The following is a 25,000-nucleotide window of genomic DNA, read 5'->3' on the forward strand; positions in this document are numbered from 1 at the left end:
AGCTCGACGGCAGCGACCCGCGGGTCCTGGTGACCTCACAGGTCAACCACCCCGACGGCATCGCAGTGGACTGGATCGCTCGCAACCTGTACTGGACCGACACCGGCACGGACCGCATCGAGGTGACCCGGCTCAACGGCACCATGAGGAAGATCCTGATCTCAGAGGAGCTGGACGAGCCCAGAGCCATCGTGCTGGACCCCGTCGCCGGGTAAACACACTCTTACTTATTTATTTAATGTTTTATTTGCATAGGGTCAGCGTGTGCTGAAGCGTGTCCGTCCCGTGTGCTGAAGCGTGTCTGTCCCGTGTGCTGAAGCGTGTCTGTCCCATGTGCTGAAGCGTGTCCCGAAGCGTGTCTGTCCCGTGTGCTGAAGCGTGTCTGTCCCGTGTGCTGAAGCGTGTCTGTCCCGTGTGCTGAAGCGTGTCTGTCCCGTGTGCTGAAGCGTGTCCCGAAGCGTGTCCCGAAGCGTGTCCCGAAGCGTGTCCCGAAGCGTGTCCCGAAGCGTGTCCCGAAGCGTGTCCCGAAGCGTGTCCCGAAGCGTGTCCCGAAGCGTGTCCCGAAGCGTGTCCCGAAGCGTGTCCCGAAGCGTGTCCCGAAGCGTGTCCCGAAGCGTGTCCCGAAGCGTGTCCCGAAGCGTGTCCCGAAGCGTGTCCCGAAGCGTGTCCCGAAGCGTGTCCCGAAGCGTGTCCCGAAGCGTGTCCGTCCCGTGTCCCGAAGCGTGTCCGTCCCGTGTCCCGAAGCGTGTCCGTCCCGTGTCCCGAAGCGTGTCCGTCCCGTGTCCCGAAGCGTGTCCGTCCCGTGTCCCGAAGCGTGTCCGTCCCGTGTCCCGAAGCGTGTCCGTCCCGTGTCCCGAAGCGTGTCCGTCCCGTGTCCCGAAGCGTGTCCGTCCCGTGTCCCGAAGCGTGTCCGTCCCGTGTCCCGAAGCGTGTCCGTCCCGTGTCCCGAAGCGTGTCCGTCCCGTGTCCCGAAGCGTGTCCGTCCCGTGTCCCGAAGCGTGTCCCGAAGCGTGTCTGTCCTGTGTTCTGATGAAGCGTGTCTGTCCCGTGTGCTGAAGCGTGTCTGTCCCGTGTGCTGTCTGTCCCGTGTGCTGAAGCGTGTCTGTCCCATGTGCCGAAGCGTGTGCTGAAGCGTGTCCCGAAGCGTGTCTGTCCCGTGTGCCGAAGCGTGTCTGTCCCGTGTGCCGAAGCGTGTCTGTCCCGTGTGCCGAAGCGTGTCTGTCCCGTGTGCCGAAGCGTGTCTGTCCCGTGTGCTGAAGCGTGTGCTGAAGCGTGTCCCGAAGCGTGTCCCGAAGCGTGTCTGTCCCGTGTGCTGAAGCGTGTCTGTCCCGTGTCCCGAAGCGTGTCCCGAAGCGTGTCTGTCCCGTGTGCTGAAGCGTGTCTGTCCCGTGTCCCGAAGCGTGTCTGTCCCGTGTGCTGAAGCGTGTCTGTCCCGTGTGCTGAAGCGTGTCTGTCCCGTGTGCTGAAGCGTGTCTGTCCCGTGTGCTGAAGCGTGTCCCGAAGCGTGTCTGTCCCGTGTGCTGAAGCGTGTCTGTCCCGTGTGCTGAAGCGTGTCTGTCCCGTGTGCTGAAGCGTGTCTGTCCCGTGTGCTGAAGCGTGTCTGTCCTGTGTTCTGATGAAGCGTGTGCTGAAGCGTGTCTGTCCCGTGTGCTGAAGCGTGTCTGTCCCGTGTGCTGAAGCGTGTGCTGAAGCGTGTCTGTCCTGTGTTCTGATGAAGCGTGTGCTGAAGCGTGTCTGTCCCGTGTGCTGAAGCGTGTCTGTCCCGTGTGCTGAAGCGTGTCTGTCCCGTGTGCTGAAGCGTGTCTGTCCCGTGTGCTGAAGCGTGTGCTGAAGCGTGTCTGTCCCGTGCGCAGGTACATGTACTGGACAGACTGGGGTGAGGTGCCGAAGATCGAGCGCGCGGCTCTGGACGGGTCGGAGCGGCTGGTTTTGGTCAACACGTCTCTCGGCTGGCCCAATGGACTGGCGCTCGATTACACCGAGAGGAAGATTTACTGGGGCGATGCCAAGACCGACGTCATCGAGGTGAGAACACACACACTCTCTCTCTCTCTCTCTCTCTCTCTCTCTCTCTCTCTCTCTCTCTCTCTCACTCTCACACACACACACACACACACACACACACACACACACACTCACACACACTCACTCTCACACACACTCTCACACACACACACAAAAACTCTCGTCCCGTCGGCTTGTGGTTTCAGCCCACATCTGGTTATGATTGCGGCTCCGGTCCGTTTAGAATAGAGTCTGAAAGCCACAGCACTGCGGTCACGATCGACCCAAGATGGAAACTTCATTTCACCAGAGAGACGAGTGTGTGCGTGTGTGTATATGCAGGAATCAGTGAGTGTTTGTCAGAAGCACTGCAGTATTCTTGTACACAGGTGCTCTTGTGTCTCCAGTGTTTCAGTAATGTTTATACAGTTGCAATCGAAATTATTCAACCCCCACTGCAAATCAGGTTTATTGGCAAAATGTACAGACTTTTAGCTGTTTGCAATGAACAAATCAAACTAAAGTAATTGAAATAGCTCAGTACAAATGTTTCAAGTGGTTTCCCCAAATTCAACTGAAAAAGAAACTTTTAATGACTTCTTCAGTCTCAAAAGTATTCACCCCCTTCATGGCAAGCATCATTAGCACTTGGTACAACAACGTTTGCTGTTCTGAGCGGCTGCAGACGAGGTGTACAACCAGACCAGCTTCTGTTTCTGAGGGATCTGAGCCTGTTCCTCATGAGCAATGGCCTCCAGTTCAGGAATATTCCTGGGTTCGTGTTCTGCAACCGCTTTCAAATCCCACCAGAGATGTTCTCTGGGGTTCAGGTCAGGTGACTGTGATGCCACTGTATCTCCCAGGACGACTTCTGCAGCCACGCCTGGGTGGACTCTGAGGAATGCTTGGGATCATTGTCCTGTTGAAGGTCCAAGCTTCAGCTTCCTCACTGATGGCATGATGTTTTCTCCCAGGATCTCCTGATACTTCAGTGACTCCATCTCTCCTTCCTCACGCTGCAGGTTTCCAGTGCCGGAGGATATACATCAGCCGAGAGCATCGCGAGCTCCTCATGCTGAACCTTAGACAGAGTTCTTCACAACTGAAGCTTCATTCTTCCTCCTCCAGACACACCGCTGATCCACAGGGCCGAAAAGATCCAGTTTTGTTTCATCGCTCCACAGAACAGAATCCCTAAAATTATGTGGCTTATTTATATGATTTTGAGCAAACGGCGTCTCTAGGAACATTTACTGCCTTCGCTATCTTTCTGTATCCTGTTCCTTGTTTGTGAAGGGCGATGATATCTTCTCTTAACTTATTGGATCATGCTTTTGACCTAGCCATATCTCTAACATGCAGTCAAACACAACTAACCTCGCCAGTTCAGATATTTCATGTGTACTAGCTCTAGCACACCTGGTGACGCTAATGAAGCCCTTGATTAGTGAGACAACACCTGATTTGCATATTTGTGCTGTTGTGAGGGAGTCTATTCAGGGGGTTGAGTAATTTTGAGACTGCAGAAGTTATTAAGTTGCATTTTCAGTTAAATTTGGGGAACCAACTTGAAACATTTGTACTGAGCCATTTCAATTACTTTTGTTTGATTTGTTCATTGCAAACAGCTGAAAGTCTGTAAATATTGCCAGTAAACCTGATTTGCGATGGGGGTTGGATAATTTCGATTGCAACTGTGTGGGCTGTAGTTAAAGGACCGTTAGCTGGTTAAAGGTCTGTTCCATTCGTCTGCTGGACATTCATTTAAATTCAGAGTGACTGGTGTCATTAGTAACCACAGTCACCGTTTCCATGGATACAGTGTTGAGCATGAGCCTTACAGCATTTCCTGTTTATTCAGATGATGCTCTCGGATGATGTCGTCTTCTGTTAGCTGTGAGCTTTACTAAACAGGAGCGAACTGTCTTTATTTTTATTTTGATGTTTATTTTGATCTTCTTTTCTTTTTAAATCTTTCTTTTTTCTTTTTCTTATTTTCTTATTTTTTTATCTTATTTTTTAAAAACTCTTATTTTTATTTAATTATATATATTTTTTAAATCTTTATATATATATTTTTTTTTTTTGCACATATTTGAAATCATTTTTTAATTGTTATTGTTATATTGTCTTGTATATATTGGCAGGATTGTGTGCGTCTTTGTGTGATTGAGCTCCTGACTGCTGCCGGTCAGCCTGTGTGTGTGTGTGTGTGTGTGTGTGTGTGTGTGTGTGTGTGTGTGTGTGTCTCTCTGATCTCTTCCTCTGCCGCTCTGCAGGTGATGGAGATGGACAGCTCGGGAGTGTGTGTGTGTGTGTGTCTCTTATCTCTTCCTCTGCCGCTCCACAGGTGATGGAGATGGACAGCTCGGGAGTGTGTGTGTGTGTGTGTGTGTGTCTCTGACCTCTCCTCTGCTCTGCAGGTAATGGAGATGGACAGCTCGGGAGTGTGTGTGTGTGTGTCTCTGACCTCTCCTCTGCTCCGCAGGTGATGGAGATGGATGGCTCGGGCCGGCGGGTTCTGGTGGAGGAGAACCTCCCGCACATCTTCGGGTTCTCTCTGCTGGGAGACTTCATCTACTGGACGGACTGGCAGCGGCGCAGCATTGAGCGCGTGCACAAGACCAGCCTGGAGCGAGAGGTCATCATCGACCAGCTGCCCGACCTCATGGGCATCAAGGCCACCTACGTCACGCAGACCTTCGGTGAGGGGGTGGGGCTACAGTGAGGGGGAGGGGCTTCTGCACAGGGGGTGGGGCTACAGTGAGGGGGTGGGACTTCAGCCCAGGGCTGTCTGTGTGTGTGTGTGTGTGTGAGAGAGAGAGAGTGAGAGGTCATCATCCACCAGCTGCCTGATCTCATGGGCATCAAGGCCACCTACGTCACGCAGACCTTCGGTGAGGGGGGCGGAGCTACAGTGTGTGTGGGGGGGGCTTCAGAACAGGGGCGGGGCTACAGTAAGGGGGTGGGACTTCAGCCCAGGACTGTGTGTGTGTGAGAGAGTGAGAGGTCATCATCCACCAGCTGCCCGACCTCATGGGCATCAAGGCCACCTACGTCACGCAGACCTTCGGTGAGGGGGGCGGGGCTACAGTGAGGGGAGGGGCTTCAGAACAGGGGCGGGGCTACAGTAAGGGGGTGGAACTTCAGCCCAGGGGTGTTTTTGAGAGAGTGAGAGGTCATCATCGACCAGCTGCCCGTCCTCATGGGCATCAAGGCCACCTACATCACGCAGACCTTCGGTGAGGGGGCGGGGCTAAATAACCAGGGGGCGGAGCTTGCTGCTATAACACACCTACACATGCAAAATAGTTATTGATGTTGAATAATAATTCATTCTCCAAGCAAAATGTGATTAAAATGTGTGGTGAAAAACTACATTACCCATGATGCTGTGCAGAAAATTCCACCAACTAGAGTCGTGCGAGCAAGGCCCAGGCCGGATCTGTTTTATTCGACTGATGTAGTTTATTACACACGAGTGTGTGTGTTAGTACCTTAGACTGTGTAAAACACTGGGTGTAGTGTGTGTCACATCACCCGTAGTGTTTCTGAAGAGCGATTCTGAAGCCTAAAGTGGGCGGAGCCGGCCATCGCCATCTTGGCAGCGTCACTCCCGGATAAACGAAAATGTGCGGTGATGCGGATTAGCTGAGGTGACGTGACGCTAACAGACAGCAGACAAACGGCTAGCAGTGACATCAGCGGCAATCCACCTGTCACTCAAGTGGCCACGCCCTTAATTATGCCGAAGTTTAAGGCTTAATATAATTTAAATGGATGAGTTATAAAAACATTCACCCGCCTCGACAAAATTAGCTTTATAGACCAAAACCAGTTTTTTCTCCAGACTGTAAACATGTTTTATTCTGCTGTAAAGTTGAGCGTTTTAACATGCGAGTCTATGGGACTGAGTCTCTTCTGCAGCCGGCCTCTAGTGGCCAGTCCATGAACTGCAGTTTAAGTCTCTTCAGTGTTGAGAGAGAGAGAGAGAGACCAGAACGTTCTGCTCGGTTAGTTGATGTGTGTGTCCTGTTCTCAGGTGTGAACCCGTGTGCGCTGGCGAATGGCGGCTGCAGTCACCTGTGCCTGTATAAGCCCCAGGGTGTGTCGTGTGCGTGTCCCATCGGGCTCGAGCTATTGTCGGACCTGAGCTCCTGCATCGTCCCCGAGGCCTTCCTCCTGTTCTCTCGGCACACCGACATCAGGCGCATCTCACTCGAGACGCACAACAACAACGTGGCCATTCCCCTCACCGGCGTCAAGGAGGCCTCAGCGCTCGACTTCGACATCACCGACAACCGGATCTACTGGACCGACATCACACTGAAGGTACTCACTCACTCACTCACTCACTCACTCACTCACTCACTCACTCACTCACTCACTCACTCACTCACACACATACACTGAAGGTACTCACTCACTCTCACTCACTCACTCACTCACTCACTCACTCACTCACTCACACACATACACTGAAGGTACTCACTCACTCACTCACTCACACTCACTCACTCACTCACTCTCACTCACTCACTCACTCACTCATACACACACTCACTCACTCACACACACACTCACTCACTCACACTCACACTCACTCACTCACTCACTCACTCACTCACACATACACACTCTCACTCACTCACACTCACTCACTCACTCACTCACACATACACACTCACTCACTCACACTCACTCACTCACACTCATTCACTCACACTGAAGGTTCACACTCACTCACTCACTCTCACTCACTCACACTCATTCATTCACTCACACTCATTCACTCACACTGAAGGTTCACACTCACTCACACACTCACTCACTCACTCACTCACTCACTCACTCACTCATACACACACTCACTTTCACTCACTCACACTCACTCACTCACACATACACACTCACTCACTCACTCACTCACTCACTCACTCACTCACTCACTCTCTCTCACTCCCGCTCACTCACTCACTCACTCACACACTCACACACTCTTACACGCGCACACATACTCATACACTCTCTCACTCACTCACTCACTCACTCACTCACTCACTCTCACTCACTCACACACTCTTACACGCGCACACATACTCATACACTCTCTCACTCACTCACTCACTCACTCACTCACTCACTCACTCACACTCTCTCACTCCCGCTCACTCACTCACACACTCACTCCCGCTCACACACTCACTCTCGCTCACTCTCTCTCTCACTGGCGTGTCTCTGGTGTCCTCAGACCATCAGTCGGGCCTTCATGAACGGCAGTGCTCTGGAGCACGTGGTGGAGTTCGGCCTGGACTATCCCGAGGGAATGGCTGTGGACTGGCTGGGCAAGAACCTGTACTGGGCCGACACTGGGACCAACCGCATTGAGGTGGCCAAACTGGATGGGCAGCACCGACAGGTTCTGGTGTGGAAGGACCTGGACAGCCCTCGAGCACTGGCACTGGACCCGGCCGAGGGGTGAGTGAGTGAGTGAGTGTGTGTGTGTGTGTGTGTGTGTGTGTGTGTGTGTGTCAGCCCTCGAGCACTGGCACTGGACCCGGCCGAGGGGTGAGTGAGTGAGTGAGTGTGTGTGTGTGTGTGTGTGTGTGTGTGTGTGTCAGCCCTCGAGCACTGGCACTGGACCCGGCCGAGGGGGGTGTGTGTGTGTGTGTGTGTGTGTGTGTGTCAGCCCTCGAGCACTGGCACTGGACCCGGCCGAGGAGTGAGTGAGTGAGTGAGTGAGTGAGTGAGTGAGTGAGTGAGTGAGTGAGTGAGTGAGTGAGTGAGTGAGTGAGTGAGTGAGTGAGTGAGTGAGTGAGTGAGTGAGTGAGTGAGTGAGCCCTCGAGCACTGGCACTGGACCCGGCCGAGGGGTGGGTGTGTGTGTGTCTCACACTCGTTCTCTCTCTCTCTCTCTCTCTCTCTCTCTCTCAATTCAATTTTTCAATTCAAATGAGCTTTATTAGCATGACTGTGTAACACAATGTTGCCAAAGCATGAACATATTATATATAAATAATAAAACAAACAAACAAAACATGTATGTATAGATCATGTCATATGTAGCATAGTCAATATAAATAAATAGATAAATAAACACAATCTGTCCTAATAAATGAATATATACAGTGGGTCTCTCTAGCTGACTCTGGCGTTGTGAATAGCTAACACATATTTAGCCGCTAGTGCAGCTGTAATATCATCTTCTCCGAGTAAGAAGAACATTTTCTCAGTGTCACTCAGTTCAAAGAACGATGGAATCAAGGTTTCAAATCTGGGCAGAAAGGTTTCTCTTATACTGGAGTATCTGGAGCAGAAGAGCAGAAAGTGTTCCTCATCCTCGATGTGCTGTAGGTCACAGTAGATCACATCTCTCTCTCTCTCTCTCAGCTTCATGTACTGGACTGTGTGTGTGTGTGCGTCTCACACTCGTTCTCTCTCTCTCTCTCAGCTTCATGTACTGGACTGAGAGTGTGTGTGTGTCTCATACTCGTTCTCTCTCTCTCTCAGCTTCATGTACTGGACTGAGAGTGTGTGTGTGTGTGCGTCTCACACTCGTTCTCTCTCTCTCTCAGCTTCATGTACTGGACTGAGAGTGTGTGTGTGTGCGTCTCACACTCGTTCTCTCTCTCTCAGCTTCATGTACTGGACTGAGAGTGTGTGTGTGTGTGTGTCTCACACTCGTTCTCTCTCTCTCTCTCTCTCTCTCTCTCTCTCTCTCTCTCTCTCTCTCTCTCTCTCTCTCTCTCTCTCTCTCTCTCTCTCTCTCTCTCTCAGCTTCATGTACTGGACTGAGTGGGGTGGGCGGCCGAAGATCGACCGGTCTGCGATGGACGGTTCTGGACGCCTCACGCTGGTCCCGAACGTGGGCCGAGCGAACGGACTGACCATCGACTACGCGGAGCGCCGGCTCTACTGGACCGACCTGGACACCACACTCATCGAGTCCTCCAACATGATGGGTAAACCTCTCCTGCGGAGTTTAGTGTGAAGAAAATCATGCTTAATACACATTTATTATTACATAATAAAATGATTATCATTTAAATGTTAAATTTAAAGGGGTCCTATAATTAGGGTTGGGAATCGTAAGAAATTTTCCGGTTCCGGTTCCGATTCTGCCAAACGATTGCGGTTCCGGTTCCCATTCAATAAAAAATATTAAAACAACTAATAAAAAATAGTAGTAAGGGAAAAATCCACAATCCTTTTTGTGTTTATTTCTTATACTTGTCAGATGAGTTTAACAGACTGGGTAATGTCAACAAATGCAACTTATTATTAAGCAATTTTTGCAAAAAAAATATTTTTTTTTTTCTGAAGGAAAATAAAAATGTCTGCATTCTCTAGAATAATTTGGGACCTCTCCTAGCTTATTGCATCTCCAGCAGTGGAGAATACCCTCTCAGAAGGGGGAGAATATGCTTGAACACCCATGTAAGATGTGTGTAGAACAGATTATTTTTAAAATAGTTTTGAATGATTGATTCATAAAGACTTGTTTCATTACTGGATAAATCAGCGCTCTAGCAGTTAATAAAGAGATCTGCATGCGTCCTGCGGAAGAACATTGTTGCCGGAGCTACTTCTCTCTATTTATGTCTATGGCGAGTCACACAGGCACTGGGCTACTCCGCAGCGGCTGCGATCCGCCAGTCTAAAGTATAGTCCCAGTATAAACGCTTATTGCAGGCTTAACCTAGTAATTCAGGATAAGACAAAAACACGGTAAAAAAAAAAAAAAGGCATTCATGATGCACTCGCTCGTATACATTTTGTAAATTCTGAACACAAAAAAGTTACGGACTGCGTCTTTATGAATGTTTTGAAGTATCAGATGTAATCGATACTCGTTATTTGAAGGCAGCGACTTTCAAAAGGTGATTTACTCTATTTTTGGTTGCTACCGTAGACATCAGTGTTTATACTCTAATTATAAACTTTTATCTCAGTACTTCTGTGATCATTTGAATATTTGTAACAGAAATATCTATACTGTGTGATTGTAAAGCTGTTTCATATTGACAACTGCTCTCTGTGGGTCAGCGACAGCGCAAACAGATTTGAATGTTCAGGGGTGAGGGTTTGTGTAATTTAGGATAAGATCGCGTGGGTGTTTGAATCGAGATCTTTTAAAGATTAATCGTGCAGCTCTACTGTCTTTAATTCTCTCTCTCTCTCTCTCTCTCTCTCTCTCTCTGAGTGTGTGAAGGTTTAGTTCAAAATACCCCACAGATATTCTTATATAGCATGTTAAAATTGTCACTTTTTGAGGGTGAGCAAAAACACACCGTTTGTGTATGTCTCTTTAAATGCAAATGAGCTGCTGCTCCCGGCACAGGGGGCGGAGCTACAACATCTCGTGTCCTTACCTCACACACACACACACACACACACACACACACTGAACATTTCAAAAACGTTTAGCGTTAGCCTTTTGTTCATATGAGTCAGACAATGATGGAGAGACTCAAGAAGAGACAACATGTATAACAGGACATTTCTGAATGGTTAGTTGATGAATTTATGAAGCTGATGTGGAGTTATCTTCCAGTCATTGATTAGCATATTCTGTCTTGATAATCTATAAATCGCGTTCCCGGGGGCGGGGATTATGTACATTTTATGAAGAAGCTCATTGTAGTTCCTACCAGCCGTTTGTTGTAGTCCTTAAAAAGTGATTTCTGTAAAAGTAAATCTCTCCCTTTGCTTTGAACTTTGAGCGTTGTAACTTTGCAGATGTTGTTTATGATCAAACAGCAACATTACACACTAACTAAAGATAGAGAAGTGACATCATGATCAACCACCCCAGGTAACGTCTGTCCGTTCTGATGATGTGCTGGTCCTCAGGTCTGGAGCGCGAGGTGATCGCTGACGACCTCCCGCACCCGTTCGGACTCACCCAGTACCAGGACTACATCTACTGGACGGACTGGAGCCAGCGCAGCATCGAGCGCGCCAACAAGACCAGCGGGCAGAACCGCACCATCATACAGGGGCACCTGGACTACGTCATGGACATCCTGGTGTTCCACTCGTCCCGCCAGGCCGGCTGGAACGCCTGCGCCTCCACCAACGGCCACTGCTCTCACCTGTGCCTCGCCGTGCCCGTCAGAGGCTTCGTGTGCGGCTGCCCCGCGCACTACTCGCTCAACCACGACAACAAGACCTGCAGCGGTGAGCGCTTTAGCAGGCGGCCGATCTCGCGCAGCGCTAGGGTTGGGTATCGTTTGAAATATTAGTGTTATTATAGAGAGGAATATTAGGCTGCTGTCACTTTAAGAGCTGCACGGATCCAATATACTGATACACATGAACACAGAACACAGTCTCTCGTGCTTGCATGGTTTAGACTCATATTGAAATGCTCACAAAGGAATCGATAGCAAGTATCCGATGCCCAGCCCTACGCAGCACTGTAGGTTTAGAGCGCGTTTGAGGTCGTTTAACTGTCGTTGTTAGAGATGATGAGTGGTCACATGACTCTGTCTGTCCATCAGCTCCCACATCATTCCTGCTGTTCAGTCAGAAGACGGCCATCAACCGCATGGTGATCGACGAGCTCCAGAGTCCCGACATCATCCTGCCCATCCACAGCCTGAGGAACGTGCGCGCCGTCGACTACGACCCGCTGGACCGGCACCTGTACTGGATCGACTCCAAGCAGAACCTCATCCGCCGCGCGCAGGAGGACGGAAACCAGGTCAAACACATTCAGCTGTGTCCGAAACCGCTCCCTGTACACTATATAGTGCACTCTGATGTGTGTGTGACGGGTCTGATGTGTGTGTGTTGTTCCTCATGGTGTGCCGTTGTCTGGTGTGTGTGTGTGTGTGTGTGTGTGTGTTGTTCCTCAGAGTGTGATGGGTCTGATGTGTGTGTGTGTGTGTGTGTGTGTGTGTGTGTGTGTGTGTGTGTGTGTGGTGTTCCTCAGAGTGTGACAGTGGTCTGATGTGTGTGTGTGACGGGTCTGATGTGTGTGTGTTGTTCCTCAGAGTGTGCCGGTGGTCTGATGTGTGTGTGTGTGTGTTGTTCCTCATGGTGTGCCGTTGTCTGGTGTGTGTGTGTGTTGTTCCTCAGAGTGTGATGGGTCTGATGTGTGTGTGTGTGTGTGTGTGTGTGTGTGTGTGTGTGTGTGTGGTGTTCCTCAGAGTGTGACAGTGGTCTGATGTGTGTGTGTGACGGGTCTGATGTGTGTGTGTTGTTCCTCAGAGTGTGCCGGTGGTCTGATGTGTGTGTGTGTGTGTTGTTCCTCATGGTGTGCCGTTGTCTGGTGTGTGTGTGTGTGTGTGTGTGTGTGTTGTTCCTCAGAGTGTGATGGGTCTGATGTGTGTGTGTGTGTGGTGTTCCTCAGAGTGTGCCGGTGGTCTGATGTGTGTGTGTGTGTGTTGTTCCTCATGGTGTGCCGTTGTCTGGTGTGTGTGTGTGTTGTTCCTCAGAGTGTGATGGGTCTGATGTGTGTGTGTGTGTGTGTGTGTGGTGTTCCTCAGAGTGTGACAGTGGTCTGATGTGTGTGTGTGACGGGTCTGATGTGTGTGTGTTGTTCCTCAGAGTGTGCCGGTGGTCTGATGTGTGTGTGTGTGTGTTGTTCCTCATGGTGTGCCGTTGTCTGGTGTGTGTGTGTGTTGTTCCTCAGAGTGTGATGGGTCTGATGTGTGTGTGTGTGTGTGTGGTGTTCCTCAGAGTGTGACAGTGGTCTGATGTGTGTGTGTGACGGGTCTGATGTGTGTGTGTTGTTCCTCAGAGTGTGCCGGTGGTCTGATGTGTGTGTGACAGGTCTGATGTGTGTGTGTGTGTGTTGCTCCTCAGAGTGTGACGGGTCTGATGTGTGTGTGTGTGTGTGTGTGTGTGTGTGTGTGTGTGTGTGTGTGTGTGTGTGTGTGTGTGTGTGTGTGTGTGTTGTTCCTCATGGTGTGCCGGTGTCTGATGTGTGTGACAGTGGTCTGGTGTGTGTGTGTGTGTGTTGTTCCTCAGAGTGTGATGGGTCTGATGTGTGTGTGTGTGTGTGTGTGTGTGTGTGTGTGTGTGTTGCTCCTCAGAGTGTGACGGGTCTGATGTGTGTGTGTGTGTTGTTCCTCATGGTGTGCCGGTGTCTGATGTGTGTGACAGTGGTCTGATGTGTGTGTGTGTTGTTCCTCAGAGTGTGCCGGTGGTCTGATGTGTGTGTGTGTGTGTGTTGCTCCTCAGAGTGTGACGGGTCTGATGTGTGTGTGTGTGTGTGTGTGGTGTTCCTCAGTGTGACGGTGGTGTGGGGTGTGTGTGTGTGTGTGTGTGTGTGTGTGTGTGTGTGTGTGTGTGTGTGTTGTTCCTCAGAGTGTGACGGGTCTGATGTGTGTGTGTGTGTGTGTGTGTTGTTCCTCAGAGTGTGACGGGTCTGATGTGTGTGTGTGTGTGGTGTTCCTCAGAGTGTGACGGGTCTGATGTGTGTGTGTGTGTGTGTGTGTGTGTGTGTGTTGTTCCTCAGAGTGTGACGGGTCTGATGTGTGTGTGTGTGTGGTGTTCCTCAGAGTGTGACGGTGGTGTCCGGTGGCCCGAGTCTCGGTCTCCAGCCCTATGATCTCAGCATCGACGTCTACAGCCGCTTCATCTACTGGACCAGCGAGGTCACCAACGTCATCAACGTCACACGCCTGGACGGCTCGCGGGTCGGAGTGGTGCTGCGCGGAGAACACGACAAACCGCGCGCCATCGTGGTCAATCCTGAGCGAGGGTGAGCGCCGCTCTCGCGTCATAGGGATCTCAGCGTGTGCTGTCATGTGATCTCAGCGTGTGCCGTCTCGTCCACAGGTACATGTACTTCACGAATCTGCAGGAGCGCTCGCCGAAGATCGAACGATCCGCTCTGGACGGGACGGAGCGAGAGGTTCTGTTCTTCAGCAATCTGGGGAAACCAGTCGCTCTGGCCATCGACAACGAGCTGGGGAAACTCTTCTGGGTCGACATGGACCTGCGGCGCATCGAGAGCAGCGACCTGTCCGGTGAGGTCAAAGGTCATGCATGATCACGTGACGATCAGTCGTTAGACGCCGTGTTCCGCCTGCTCACGTCTGATGTTTTATTTAATTATTATTATTTTCTTTTATTAAGCTTTACATAAACAAGGAACCATTCACAGCAATAGAGATGTTGAATCCTCACGTTGCCCTCATTCCTGAATGTTACGAGTTATGCATGTTGTACTGAATATGGAAATAAAGACATGCAAACGTATAAATGCATAAACGTGAGGAGAGAGAAAAATAAACCAAATTAATTGACTACATAAGATTAACTTGATAAAAAACACATACAAATCATACATGTGTATACATGTCATATACCTATAGTTCTTATTCAAAGTACGTCATCAATGTTCGCGGCGGCCATGTTGTTGACATAGAAACCACGGCAACTGTCAGTCTGTCAATTGACAAGCGAGGCAGCGTCGGTATTATCCATGGCATTATCGCTGTATTTTTTTTTTTTAAAACAGCGCGATGGTGTGTTGTGTAATACACGGCTGTTCTAACAACAGCAATAAGAACCCCGGAGTTAGTTTTTATGCGATACCGACTGTCAGAAAACGTGAAGGGAAGGAGACAGAGGAGTTGTGGCTAACGTTAGCTAGGATAAATATAGGCTAAACTTTCAGCCAACTCCCCACAGCAAAGTCTGTTCCCATCATTTTACCACATGTTAGGGGGGATTGGGGGGATGTAAAAAAATGTATTGCATCACAATAAGTGTATTGTGATTGTCAAAACATTTTAGTAACTAAACTGAATTTTATTAGGTTTAGTGACAACATGTTACAATTTATGGTAAGCTATGCTTTTTTTATTATTTCAATTCAATTCAATTATTGTGATTTGATTTAATATTGACTCATTTGGATAAATATTAGGCTACACAAGAAGAAGAAAAAACAACTCACCTAATGCTGTAAACAGAGAGAGATATAATGCGTTTTTTTATTATAATAACAACTTTATTTAATGACATAAGTAAAAATATAATAAATATGTAATATAGTACACATATTTAGCAAAATACTCTCTATAGCTATTTTTTCTGGCCAACTAACGTGCTATAGCCTATATATTATGGTCATCAAATGGCTTGCCTGAGGTAAATGTTATGTGACATAATTGTTCTCCAGCTGTTTGATTGACCCCTTTGTTTGATTGATTGATTGATTGGTCGATATGAGGAATATACATTTCGGTAAGTTGTACTGTATCTTTCAACATTGTTCATTCGTGTTTATTTACTAGCTAGAGATGATCGGTTCACGTGCCGCTAGGGATCTGTCGCGTCACATTTACAAGCGCCAAAACAGTATTTATTGTTTGAATTTCGTAATAAAAGTGACAGAACCTGAGAGCTGAGATTTGTTTATATCATAAGTAACCTGCTCTGGCTAGTCTGTCGGTCTCCATGTCCTCTTTGCTTCGTGATTTTTCTGTGCGTGAGAAAATGGATGTGTGGAGTGAGAGCATGTGAAAAGTGTCAATCGCGTGTGTCTCACAGTGAATGCGTAGAGTTGGCAGCTCTGATAAATATCCGGATAAGTTACGGCTGGCAATAAGGACGGATCTTGGGTTTTTGGGTCTATTTGATATGGGTCCACACCAATCAAGCTTATCTTCTCTTGATACCGACGAGATGAAGCCATTAGGCTACTGCTCCCCTCAACTCAAACCTGCGTGCGGCTAGGGGCAGGACAGATGTCATGTCAACAGTATGGCCGCGGTCAGCTACTTCCTGTGTTTGCGAATAAGGCCTATTCACACATACATGAAGATAAACTATATGAACATATATAATTATACATATGTCCAATACTTACACACATCTGATGTTTTTAATGAAGATCATTTCCAAGAAACCATGTGACGAACGGCTCAGGGTTATAACAGTTAACAGTTCATTTCTGCTAGTTGCCAAGTCCAAATTGTGCATTATTTAGTTTAAATTAAAGTTCTAAAATCACTCATTGGATGAGACACAAAAGAGTTAAGTGACATATATTTTTAATTCGAATTTTAGTTAGTGTCAGTAATTTTGTTGTGATTTTGTGATGTTTATTTGTTATTTTATTCTACATAATTTATATTTTTATTTCAGTAGACTAAAATAACTAAAACAAAAACACAACAAAATGACCACTCCCCTCTCTCCGCCCCCCTCTCCAGGAGCCAATCGGATCGTGATCGAGGACTCGAACATCCTGCAGCCGGTGGGCCTGACGGTGTTCGGGAACTTCCTGTACTGGATCGACCGGCAGCAGCAGATGATCGAGCGCATCGATAAGGTCACGCGTGAAGGAAGAACCAAGATCCAGGCGCGCATCGCATATCTGAGCGACATCCACGCTGTACACGAGCTCGACATGGAGGAGTACAGTGAGTGTGTGTGTGTGTGTGTGTGAGCGCTTGGGCGAGCGAGTGAGTGAGTGAGTGAGTGAGTGAGTGTGTGTGTGTGTGTGTGTGTGTGAGCGCTTGGGCGAGCGAGCGAGTGAGCGAGTGAGCGAGTGAGTGAGTGAGCGAGTGAGTGAGTGAGTGAGTGAGTGAGTGAGTGAGTGAGTGAGTGAGTGAGTGAGTGAGTGAGTGAGTGAGTGAGTGAGTGAGTGAGTGAGTGAGTGAGTGAGTGAGTGAGTGAGTGAGTGAGTCTTTCTTGCTCAGACTGTCTGCAAAAGTACAAAACACTTCTGTGGAAAAAAAATATATATTTTCAAACTAAAATTGAAGAAATTGACGATTCAATAGATCAAAACACTTTCTGTAACTTATATAAAAAACTCGAAAAACTCAAATTAGAGAGATCACTCCAGAATGGCACAATTTGGAAATCTTACTTTGAAAATCTGTATCAAAAAATTGAGTCGGCTGACCTCAACCAGCCTCAGAGTAAAGTAAAGAAAACTTTAGAAGACATGGTGTTGTGGCAAAAATTCATTAAACAATCATCACTGCGTAAGAGACACTCTGAAATACAAATGATCATTAAAAAAGTATTTTATTCTTGCAAGAAGGCCCAGTTGCCACACAGAAGTCATTAGTACAGTCTGTGGAACAAGTGCGACGAAGGGAGGGAGGGCAGAGGAGCCTTTATAGTACCTTCAAGGTCTTCTGCTCACAGGCCCTTATCTAAACAAGGGAAGGTTTCTCTGCTAGTGACCTAATCCTGCTGAGTTTATTCCTACAAACTCAGAAGTCCCAAATGGGACCACCTCTGATCCCAAGGGGTCAGAGGTTCCCTTTTCAGCTGTCTCCCCCTTTGTCTCACAGTGTTCACATTAATCATTATATTGAAAAATCAGGAGCACACCTAGAGTGTGAAAATTAAAATTCCCATTACACATGGAAAAAACTATTAAGAATTATCAAAATCCATTAGATAAATCTATAACAATATTAGAACATATTAAAAATCTTAAATTAAAGAAAGCGTGTGGAAAAGATCACATTAATAACGAAATGCTTAAACTCAGCAGTCCCAGCATGATTCAAACAATAGCCAAATTATTTAATCTGGTGTTCTGGTCTGGAAACTTCCCTGAGATCCGGTCTGAAGGACTCATCACCCCCATATTTAAAGCAGAACTCGGCAACTCTAGCGAACTCTAGTCACTTCTTCGCTGATTTTCCCTTTTGTTGTCGCATGTTTTCCCCACGAGCTCCCCCTACAGCTGTGGGAGGGCGTATATTTCCCAACACGGTCGTAAAAAAACTCACTTGCGGCCCCTCCTCCCCCTCTCTACCGCTGCTCATGAGCGTGTGTTTTGATCGGAGCAAGCCAACTGTATCGTGTGGAGCTATGTCTACCGAGGTGGGTAATCTGGTAATACATCTGTTACGAGGTCCGACAAAAGCTGCACCACCACAGCCAATTTTCGACCCGCACAATTTAACTAAACACACAGGGATTTATTTCAATCATAGAGCACCTTAACCCCGCCATAATAAGATGCCCGGAGTCTCATCTCCCGCTTCATTAATTAACTGATATAATAAGCCATCGGAACCAAGAAGTATAATAAGAAAAGTATTTATTAATTACATAAACTTAGGAGACAAAAAAAAAGAATAAGCTGAAAACTTCAGGAGGGGGAAAAGCCAAAATAATAAACCAAACTCAAACTATCTACCGCATTACACCTCTTTCCTTCTCAAAATAAAGAATAAAATAAACAACATAGTCTTACCTCCCTGCTAACCTCAAAACAGGAGAAAACGGAGGAAAAACAAAAAGGCACCCACCTCCCTACATGCGTCTCCTTTTGTTACACAGGTGATTCAACTAATTTTCACATTAGATTACAAGCAAGGTTTCAAATAGCGTCGATGGTACAACAAGGCTTAGAAGAAAACTTAAAGTAACCACGAAGCCGGGAGAGAGGAGAGCTCGTGGAGGAAACATCCAAACACGCTTAAATCAAAGCCGCCATGCCACTTCTGACGTCATCGTAATGCCGTGCACCTGTACGCGCTCTAACAAGCGCCGCTAGGAGAGCAAGAGAGAGAGAGAACCACAACAACAACAAAACCACATGCACAAACACAACAGAAAAAAAACAAACATCATTCATCAAAATCATTAAATTAAACAACGTATCAACATCATACATGCGTGTGTGTTTAAGTCGAATTGCCGCAAAGCAATTCGTGTTTCGCGCTCGTTCTCGCTTCTCACGAGACTTCCAATTTCTATCTTGCCGGGACGGTAAGTCCCCAAGTTGCAAGGTTGGTTTTCCGCCTGGGAACGCTGGAGAGAGAGAGTGAGAGAGTGAGTGAGAGTGAGTGAGAGAGAGAGTGAGAGAGAGAGTGAGAAGAGAGAGTGAGTGAGAGGAGTGAGTGAGTGAGAGAGTGAGTGAGAGAGTGAGTGAGAGAGTGAGTGAGAAGAGTGAGAGAGTGAGTGAGAAGAGTGAGAAGAGTGAGAGAGTGAGTGAGTGAGTGAGTGAGTGAGTGAGTGAGTGAGTGAGTGAGTGAGTGAGTGAGTGAGTGAGTGAGTGAGTGAGTGAGTGAGTGAGTGAGTGAGAATGTGTGAGTATTGATCCTGTCAGCTGATCTGTGTGTGTGTGTGCGCAGATAAACACCCCTGCACATCTGATAACGGCGGCTGCTCTCACATCTGTATCGTGAAGGGAGACGGAACCACTCGGTGCTCGTGTCCCGTTCACCTGGTGCTGCTGCAGGACGAGCTCTCCTGTGGAGGTACACACACACACACACACACACACACACACACACCGCTCGCGTCCCGTTCACCTGGTGCTGCTGCAGGACGAGCTCTCCTGTGGAGGTACACACACACACACACACACACACACACACACACACACACACTCACACTCACTCTCTCTCTCTCTCTCTCTCTCTCTCTCTCTCTCTCTCTCTCTCACACACACACACACACACCCACCGCTCGCGTCCCGTTCACCTGGTGCTGCTGCAGGACGAGCTCTCCTGTGGAGGTACACACACACACACACACACACACACACACACACACACACACACACACACACACTCACACTCACACTCTCTCTCTCTCTCTCTCTCTCTCTCTCTCTCTCTCTCTCTCACACACACACACACACACCCACCGCTCGCGTCCCGTTCACCTGGTGCTGCTGCAGGACGAGCTCTCCTGTGGAGGTACACACACACACACACACACACACACACACACACACACACACACACACACACACACACACACACACTCACTCAATTCAATTCAATTCAGAAAGCTTTATTGGCATGACAAAAAAGTACATTTTGTATTGCCAAAGCATCACAACAACATAGAAAATGATTTAGAACATTTAGTACACAAAATTATAATAATAGTTAAATTAAATAAAGATAGTATTATATATATTATCTTGGCTAGTTATTGCAAAAATAATAATACTGATAACATAAAGCAATAATAATAGTGTAAACAAAGATTAATAAATAAAATAAAAAAGGATTATATTGCAGAAAACATGTATATAAAAAAAACAAAATAAACAAACACTGAACTTGAACATCATATATGTGTGTAGGTGTGATGGGATGGGTTAGGCTGTGTGTGTGATGGGGGTGTGTTAGGCTGTGAGTGAGTGTGTGTGTGTGATGGGGTGTGTTAGGCTGTGAGTGAGTGTGTGTGTATTGGGCGTTTGCTGCTCTGCTCGTCCCTCAGGATGTGGAGAGATGCTACTAGTCTTGCTGCTATATTGGAGCATTTGGCTTCTTCGCCAAGGATGAATCTAAGTTTTTGGGTTGGGTTACAGGTGTTAAATTGGGGAAATATCTTATTAATTTTGGGGTAATATTGGTCTCTGATGTGTTCATATTTTGGGCATTCTGTGAGGAAGTGCAGCTCAGTCTCCGGCACTCCCAGAATGCAGTGCGTGCAGAGTCTGTCCTCCCGGGAGAGCCAGGTCTGTCTGCGCCGGCCCGTCTCGATGGCCAGGCTGTGCTCGCTGAGTCTGTACATCGTCAGGGTTTTCCTGAGCTTCACATCACTCACTGTGCTCAGGTAGCTCGCAACAGTGTACTCTCGATTTAGTGCCGAATAACATTCCAGTTTGTGTTGGTTTTGAATGGTGTTCGTCCAATGGGTGATGTACTTGTCTTGTTCTGTGTTGATAATTTGTGCAGGCCGAATGTGTGTGAGTGTGTGTGTGTGTTGAGGCGAGCTGATCTCTGCAGGAGAGAGCTCAGTCAGTCTCAGCACCAGCTGGCACAGGGGACTCCTCGCTACGCTCAGCTCTTGGTGTTTAAGGGCTCTGTAGTGGTGTGTGTTGGGGTCGCTTGTTTTCAGGTGTTTCCAGAATTTGATGGCTCTTTTTTGGATGTTTAGGAGGAGAGGGTATTGGCCCAATTCTGCCCTGCATCCGTTGTTTGGTGTTTTTCTTTGGACTTTGAGTATTCTTTTACAGAAATCTAATTGTAGAGTTTCAATCGGATGTTTTTCCCAATTTAAAAAATCTAATTTTATAGAAGGACCCCACACTTCACTGCCATATAGAACAATTGGTTCAATTATTGATTTGAAAAGTTTGAGCCAAATTTGGACTGGGATGTCAATTTTGATTGATCGTTTTATGGCATAGAAAGCCCTCTGAGCTTTCTCTTTGAGTTCATTCACAGCCAAAGTAAAGTTACCAGTTGGAGTTATTTTCAGGCCGAGGTAAGTGTATGCTTTGGTGCTCTCAATGGTTCTGTGTGAGAGTGTGAATGTGTGTGTTGGTCCCTGAGATCTGGAGCGTTTCTGGAACATCATGACTCTAGTCTTCTGGAGGTTGACGGTCAGGGCCCAGGACTGACAGTAATCCTCCAGCAGATCCAGGCTGTCCTGAAGCCCCTCTTTAGTGGGCGACAGGAGAACCAGGTCGTCTGCGTAGAGAAGACACTTGATCTCTGTGTCGTGGAGAGTGAGACCTTGAAAGGGAGCATGTTCTAATGTATTGGCCAATTGGTTGATGTAGATGTTGAAGAGGGTGGGGCTTAAACTGCATCCCTGTCTCACTCCGCGCCCCTGGGGGAAAAATTCGGTTCTTTGGTTTCCAATTTTGACAGCGCATTGGCTGGCTGTGTACATCGATTTGATCAAATCATAGAATTTCCCCCCTACTCCACTGTCGATAAGCTTTAGGTATAATCCTTCGTGCCAAATTGAATCAAATGCTTTCTTGAAATCAACGAAACAAGCAAAAATTTGTTCTTTGTTTTGATGTACATATTTGTCAATTAGTGTTTGTAATGTAAAAATGTGATCGGATGTGCGACATTTTGGAAGAAAGCCAGTTTGGGATTTACTCAAGGCATTGTGCTTCATAAGGAAGTGTAAAAGTCTGGCGTTTAAGATGCTGCAGAGAACCTTCCCCAGGTTACTGTTCACACAGATGCCTCGGTAGTTGTTGGGGTCTAGTTTGTCTCCGCTCTTGTGGATGGGGCTGATGAGGCCCTTGTTCCAGATCTCAGGGAAGAACCCTACACACAGAACATCATTGAACAGTTTAAGCATGGCCAGTCTGAAGCTTTGGTCTGTGTGTTTCAGCATCTCGTTCAGGATGCTGTCAACACCACAGGCTTTCTTGGACTCAAGGACTCCTAATTTTTCTTCCAATTCGGTCATTGTTATGGGGAAATCTAAAGGGTTTTGATTTGCTTTAATTGATCTTTCCAAATTGTCTAGTTTATTAATTATTTCATTTTGATTATAATTTTGAATTTCAGTTGGGCTGTATAATTCTTGGAAGTGGTTCTTCCACTTCTCCCCGTCTTGGATTGCCAGAACTTCTTGATTTGGTTTGTATAACAATTTCCATTTATCCCAAAATTTGTGTGAGTTTATAGATTTTTCAATTTCTTCAAACTGGTTTTGCAAAAACTGTGCTTTTTTCCGCCGGAGTGTGGCTTTATACTGTTTTAGTGCCTCACAGTAAAGAAGGCGGAGGTCCGGATTATCTGGTTGTCTGTGTTTTTGATTTGATAAATTTCTGAGGTTTTTTCTCAGAGCCTTACAGTCCAAATCAAACCATTTGTCAGTCTCTAAATATTTTTTCTTTGGTTTAACAATTGCCAAATTACTTTTTTGTGCTGTTTTGTAGAATATGTTGTTTAGATCTTGTACTTCCTGATTGATGCTGAATTGATTTTTAGGGTATTCCTGTATTTGGAATGAATGTATGAGGGATTGTATTTCTGAAGATTCGACGGCAGTGCTGTAATTACTGGCACTGGTTTCAGTCCATTTGAAAGACATTATTTTGCTCATTTGATATGGGGTCCTAATTGGTTTGGGTGATGTTTCAGATTGCTTTATATAGAGGATGATTTGGCTGTGGTCTGAGAAAGGTTTCAGGGGTTTGACTGTGAATGCTCTCAGAGAGGAAAGGTCGAGATCTGTGATGGTATAGTCTACAGTGCTGTTCCCCAGAGCTGAGCTGTAGGTGTATCGGCCGAGCGAGTCTCCTCGCAGTCTTCCGTTGACGATGTACAGAGCCAGTCCTCGGCAGAGCTGCAGCAGCTGCCGTCCGTGAGCGTTCACGGTTTCATCACAGTTTTGTCTGCTGGGGTGAGAAGGGTACAAGTCGTTATTGCCTGTGATGAATCTGCTACCGTGCGATTCGATGTAATCTAGTTCTGCTCCTGTTCTGGCGTTTAAGTCACCCATAAGCAGCACACTTCCCTGGGCCTGGAAATGGCTGATTTCTCTTTCTATATTTTGGAAAGTTTCCTCTTGGAAATACGGAGACTCGAGGGGTGGAATGTAAATGGCACAGAGGAAAACAGGCTTAGATGCTGATATCATGCCTTTTTGTATTTTTATCCACAAGTGGTATTGCTCTCTTTTAATTAATTCTATGGACAGCTCAGATTTAATCCATATTATCATCCCTCCCGAGTCTCTCCCTTGTGTGACTGATGTGAGTTTGACTGATGGTAATATAATCTCTCTGTATCCTGAGGGACAGCCAGTGAACGCATCTCCTCTACACCAGGTTTCCTGTAAGACGATGACATCTATGTCTTGAAGTTCTTTCATAAAATCAGAATTTCTACTTTTTAGGCCAAAGACTGAGGAGTTTAGACCTTGAATATTCCACGTAGAAAAACTAAGTGATTTCATCGTAAACTTTTAAAATGATGTGTATGGTTTGTTTGCTATTCTGAGAAAAGAGAAATGATGCAAAATTACTATAGATTAAATTAAAACAACGAATTATGGAATTAAAGTTATGGTAGGAACTCAAAACATCAACAATTCCATATTAAATGTACATGAATATCACAGAATAAGGTAGTGGTGGTGTTTTTTTTTTTTTTTTTTTTTACCACTGTCCACTGTGTGTTAGTAGGTGAGAGCAGATGATACTCAGCATGTGTTGGATGTCGTGGAGTTCAGCGTTAGGGTGGTCTGCTCCTCCGCTGACAGCTTGGGCGTAGCTCGGTCTGCCTGGATGGGCCGGGCTCTGCTGTGGATGGGCTTCAGCTGCTGGAGCTGTGGGGCTGTTGTAGAACGGTCTCTGTCTGTAGCGGTCCTGTCCTGGTGCTGGAGCTCCGGGCGGTGCTCTGGGTGCTGGTGCTCTGGGTGGTGCTCTGGGCGGTGCTCTGGGCGGTACTCTGGGCGGTGCTCTGGGCGGTACTCTGGGTGCTGGTGCTCTGGGTGGTGCTCCGGTCTGGGCTCTAGATGAGCTGTGGGCTGGGATGTAGTATGCTGGAGGGTGTCTCGATGGATTGGCTGGGTTAGGGCTGGTTCTGCTCCACCTGGGGCTGGTCTGGTTGGTCCTGTTTAGAGTGACATCTTTGAGTCTCTCTGCAAGGATATGTACCAGGTTCTTATAAAGGTGGACGTGGTCGTATAGACATTCAGTGTCGAGGTCTGGATGGTGGGCCAAGTGGACGTTGGGCAGGAGGGCACAATGTCTAGAGATGCTGGAGTTTATTTTATTAATTGTTTTGGGGTGGAAATCTGTCCTCTGAAGTAAAGTGGACAGGATGATTTTGGAGTTGGGGAAGGTTTCTCTAGCTTTATCCACGACGGCTCTGAGGGAGTCCGACACTCGGTCCTGCTGGCTCCGCAGGTCGTTGGTGCCCGTGTGGATAATGATGTGGCTGGGCCGGCCTAGCTGGGACTCTGTCAGGAGCTCCAGGGCTTTGTCAGTGGTGGGACACCAGAGTTTAACAGCTCTGTGCTGGGGGAAGAGTTTCTTTACATCGATGAATTTGCCATTTGAATCGATGAGTAGAGCTATTTCGGGTTCCTCTGTGCTGGCTGGTGCTGGGCTGCTGTGAGGCGAGGGCTGCTGTGCTGAGGAGCCTGACAGGGGGCGCTGTGACGGCTGTGAGCGGGCTGGGTCGGGTCTCTCTGCGCTGAGGGCTGGGTGTTGACTCCCTGTGTTCGGCGACTCTGGGCTGGAGGCCAGTGTTTGAGCTCTGTGGGTCTGCTCTGGCTCTTCTCTGGCCAGGAGGAGCTCTCTCAGGGCCTGGATCTCACTGCGCTGCTGCTCTCTC

General features: G+C 47.6%; 1 protein-coding gene across 1 annotated transcript in view; it reads left to right on the top strand.

The window, feature by feature from the left end:
• lrp6 (low density lipoprotein receptor-related protein 6) overlaps window positions 1-25,000 on the top strand; it is a 56,169-nt gene that overhangs the window by 18,233 nt on the left and 12,936 nt on the right. The window contains exons 6-17 of the mRNA XM_084407413.1: window positions 1-211; window positions 1,854-2,025; window positions 4,493-4,709; window positions 6,047-6,336; window positions 7,256-7,482; window positions 8,781-8,965; window positions 10,857-11,183; window positions 11,507-11,709; window positions 13,514-13,716; window positions 13,794-13,984; window positions 16,181-16,390; window positions 19,076-19,201. The exon at window positions 1-211 is cut by the window's left edge and continues 186 nt beyond it. Of these exons, the coding sequence (XP_084263539.1) occupies window positions 1-211; window positions 1,854-2,025; window positions 4,493-4,709; window positions 6,047-6,336; window positions 7,256-7,482; window positions 8,781-8,965; window positions 10,857-11,183; window positions 11,507-11,709; window positions 13,514-13,716; window positions 13,794-13,984; window positions 16,181-16,390; window positions 19,076-19,201 (2,562 nt within the window). The remainder of the gene's footprint in view (window positions 212-1,853; window positions 2,026-4,492; window positions 4,710-6,046; window positions 6,337-7,255; window positions 7,483-8,780; window positions 8,966-10,856; window positions 11,184-11,506; window positions 11,710-13,513; window positions 13,717-13,793; window positions 13,985-16,180; window positions 16,391-19,075; window positions 19,202-25,000) is intronic.

The sequence above is a fragment of the Rutilus rutilus genome (genome assembly GCF_951802725.1).
Source record: "Rutilus rutilus genome assembly, chromosome: 4".
NCBI classification, from domain to species: Eukaryota; Metazoa; Chordata; class Actinopteri; order Cypriniformes; family Leuciscidae; genus Rutilus; species Rutilus rutilus.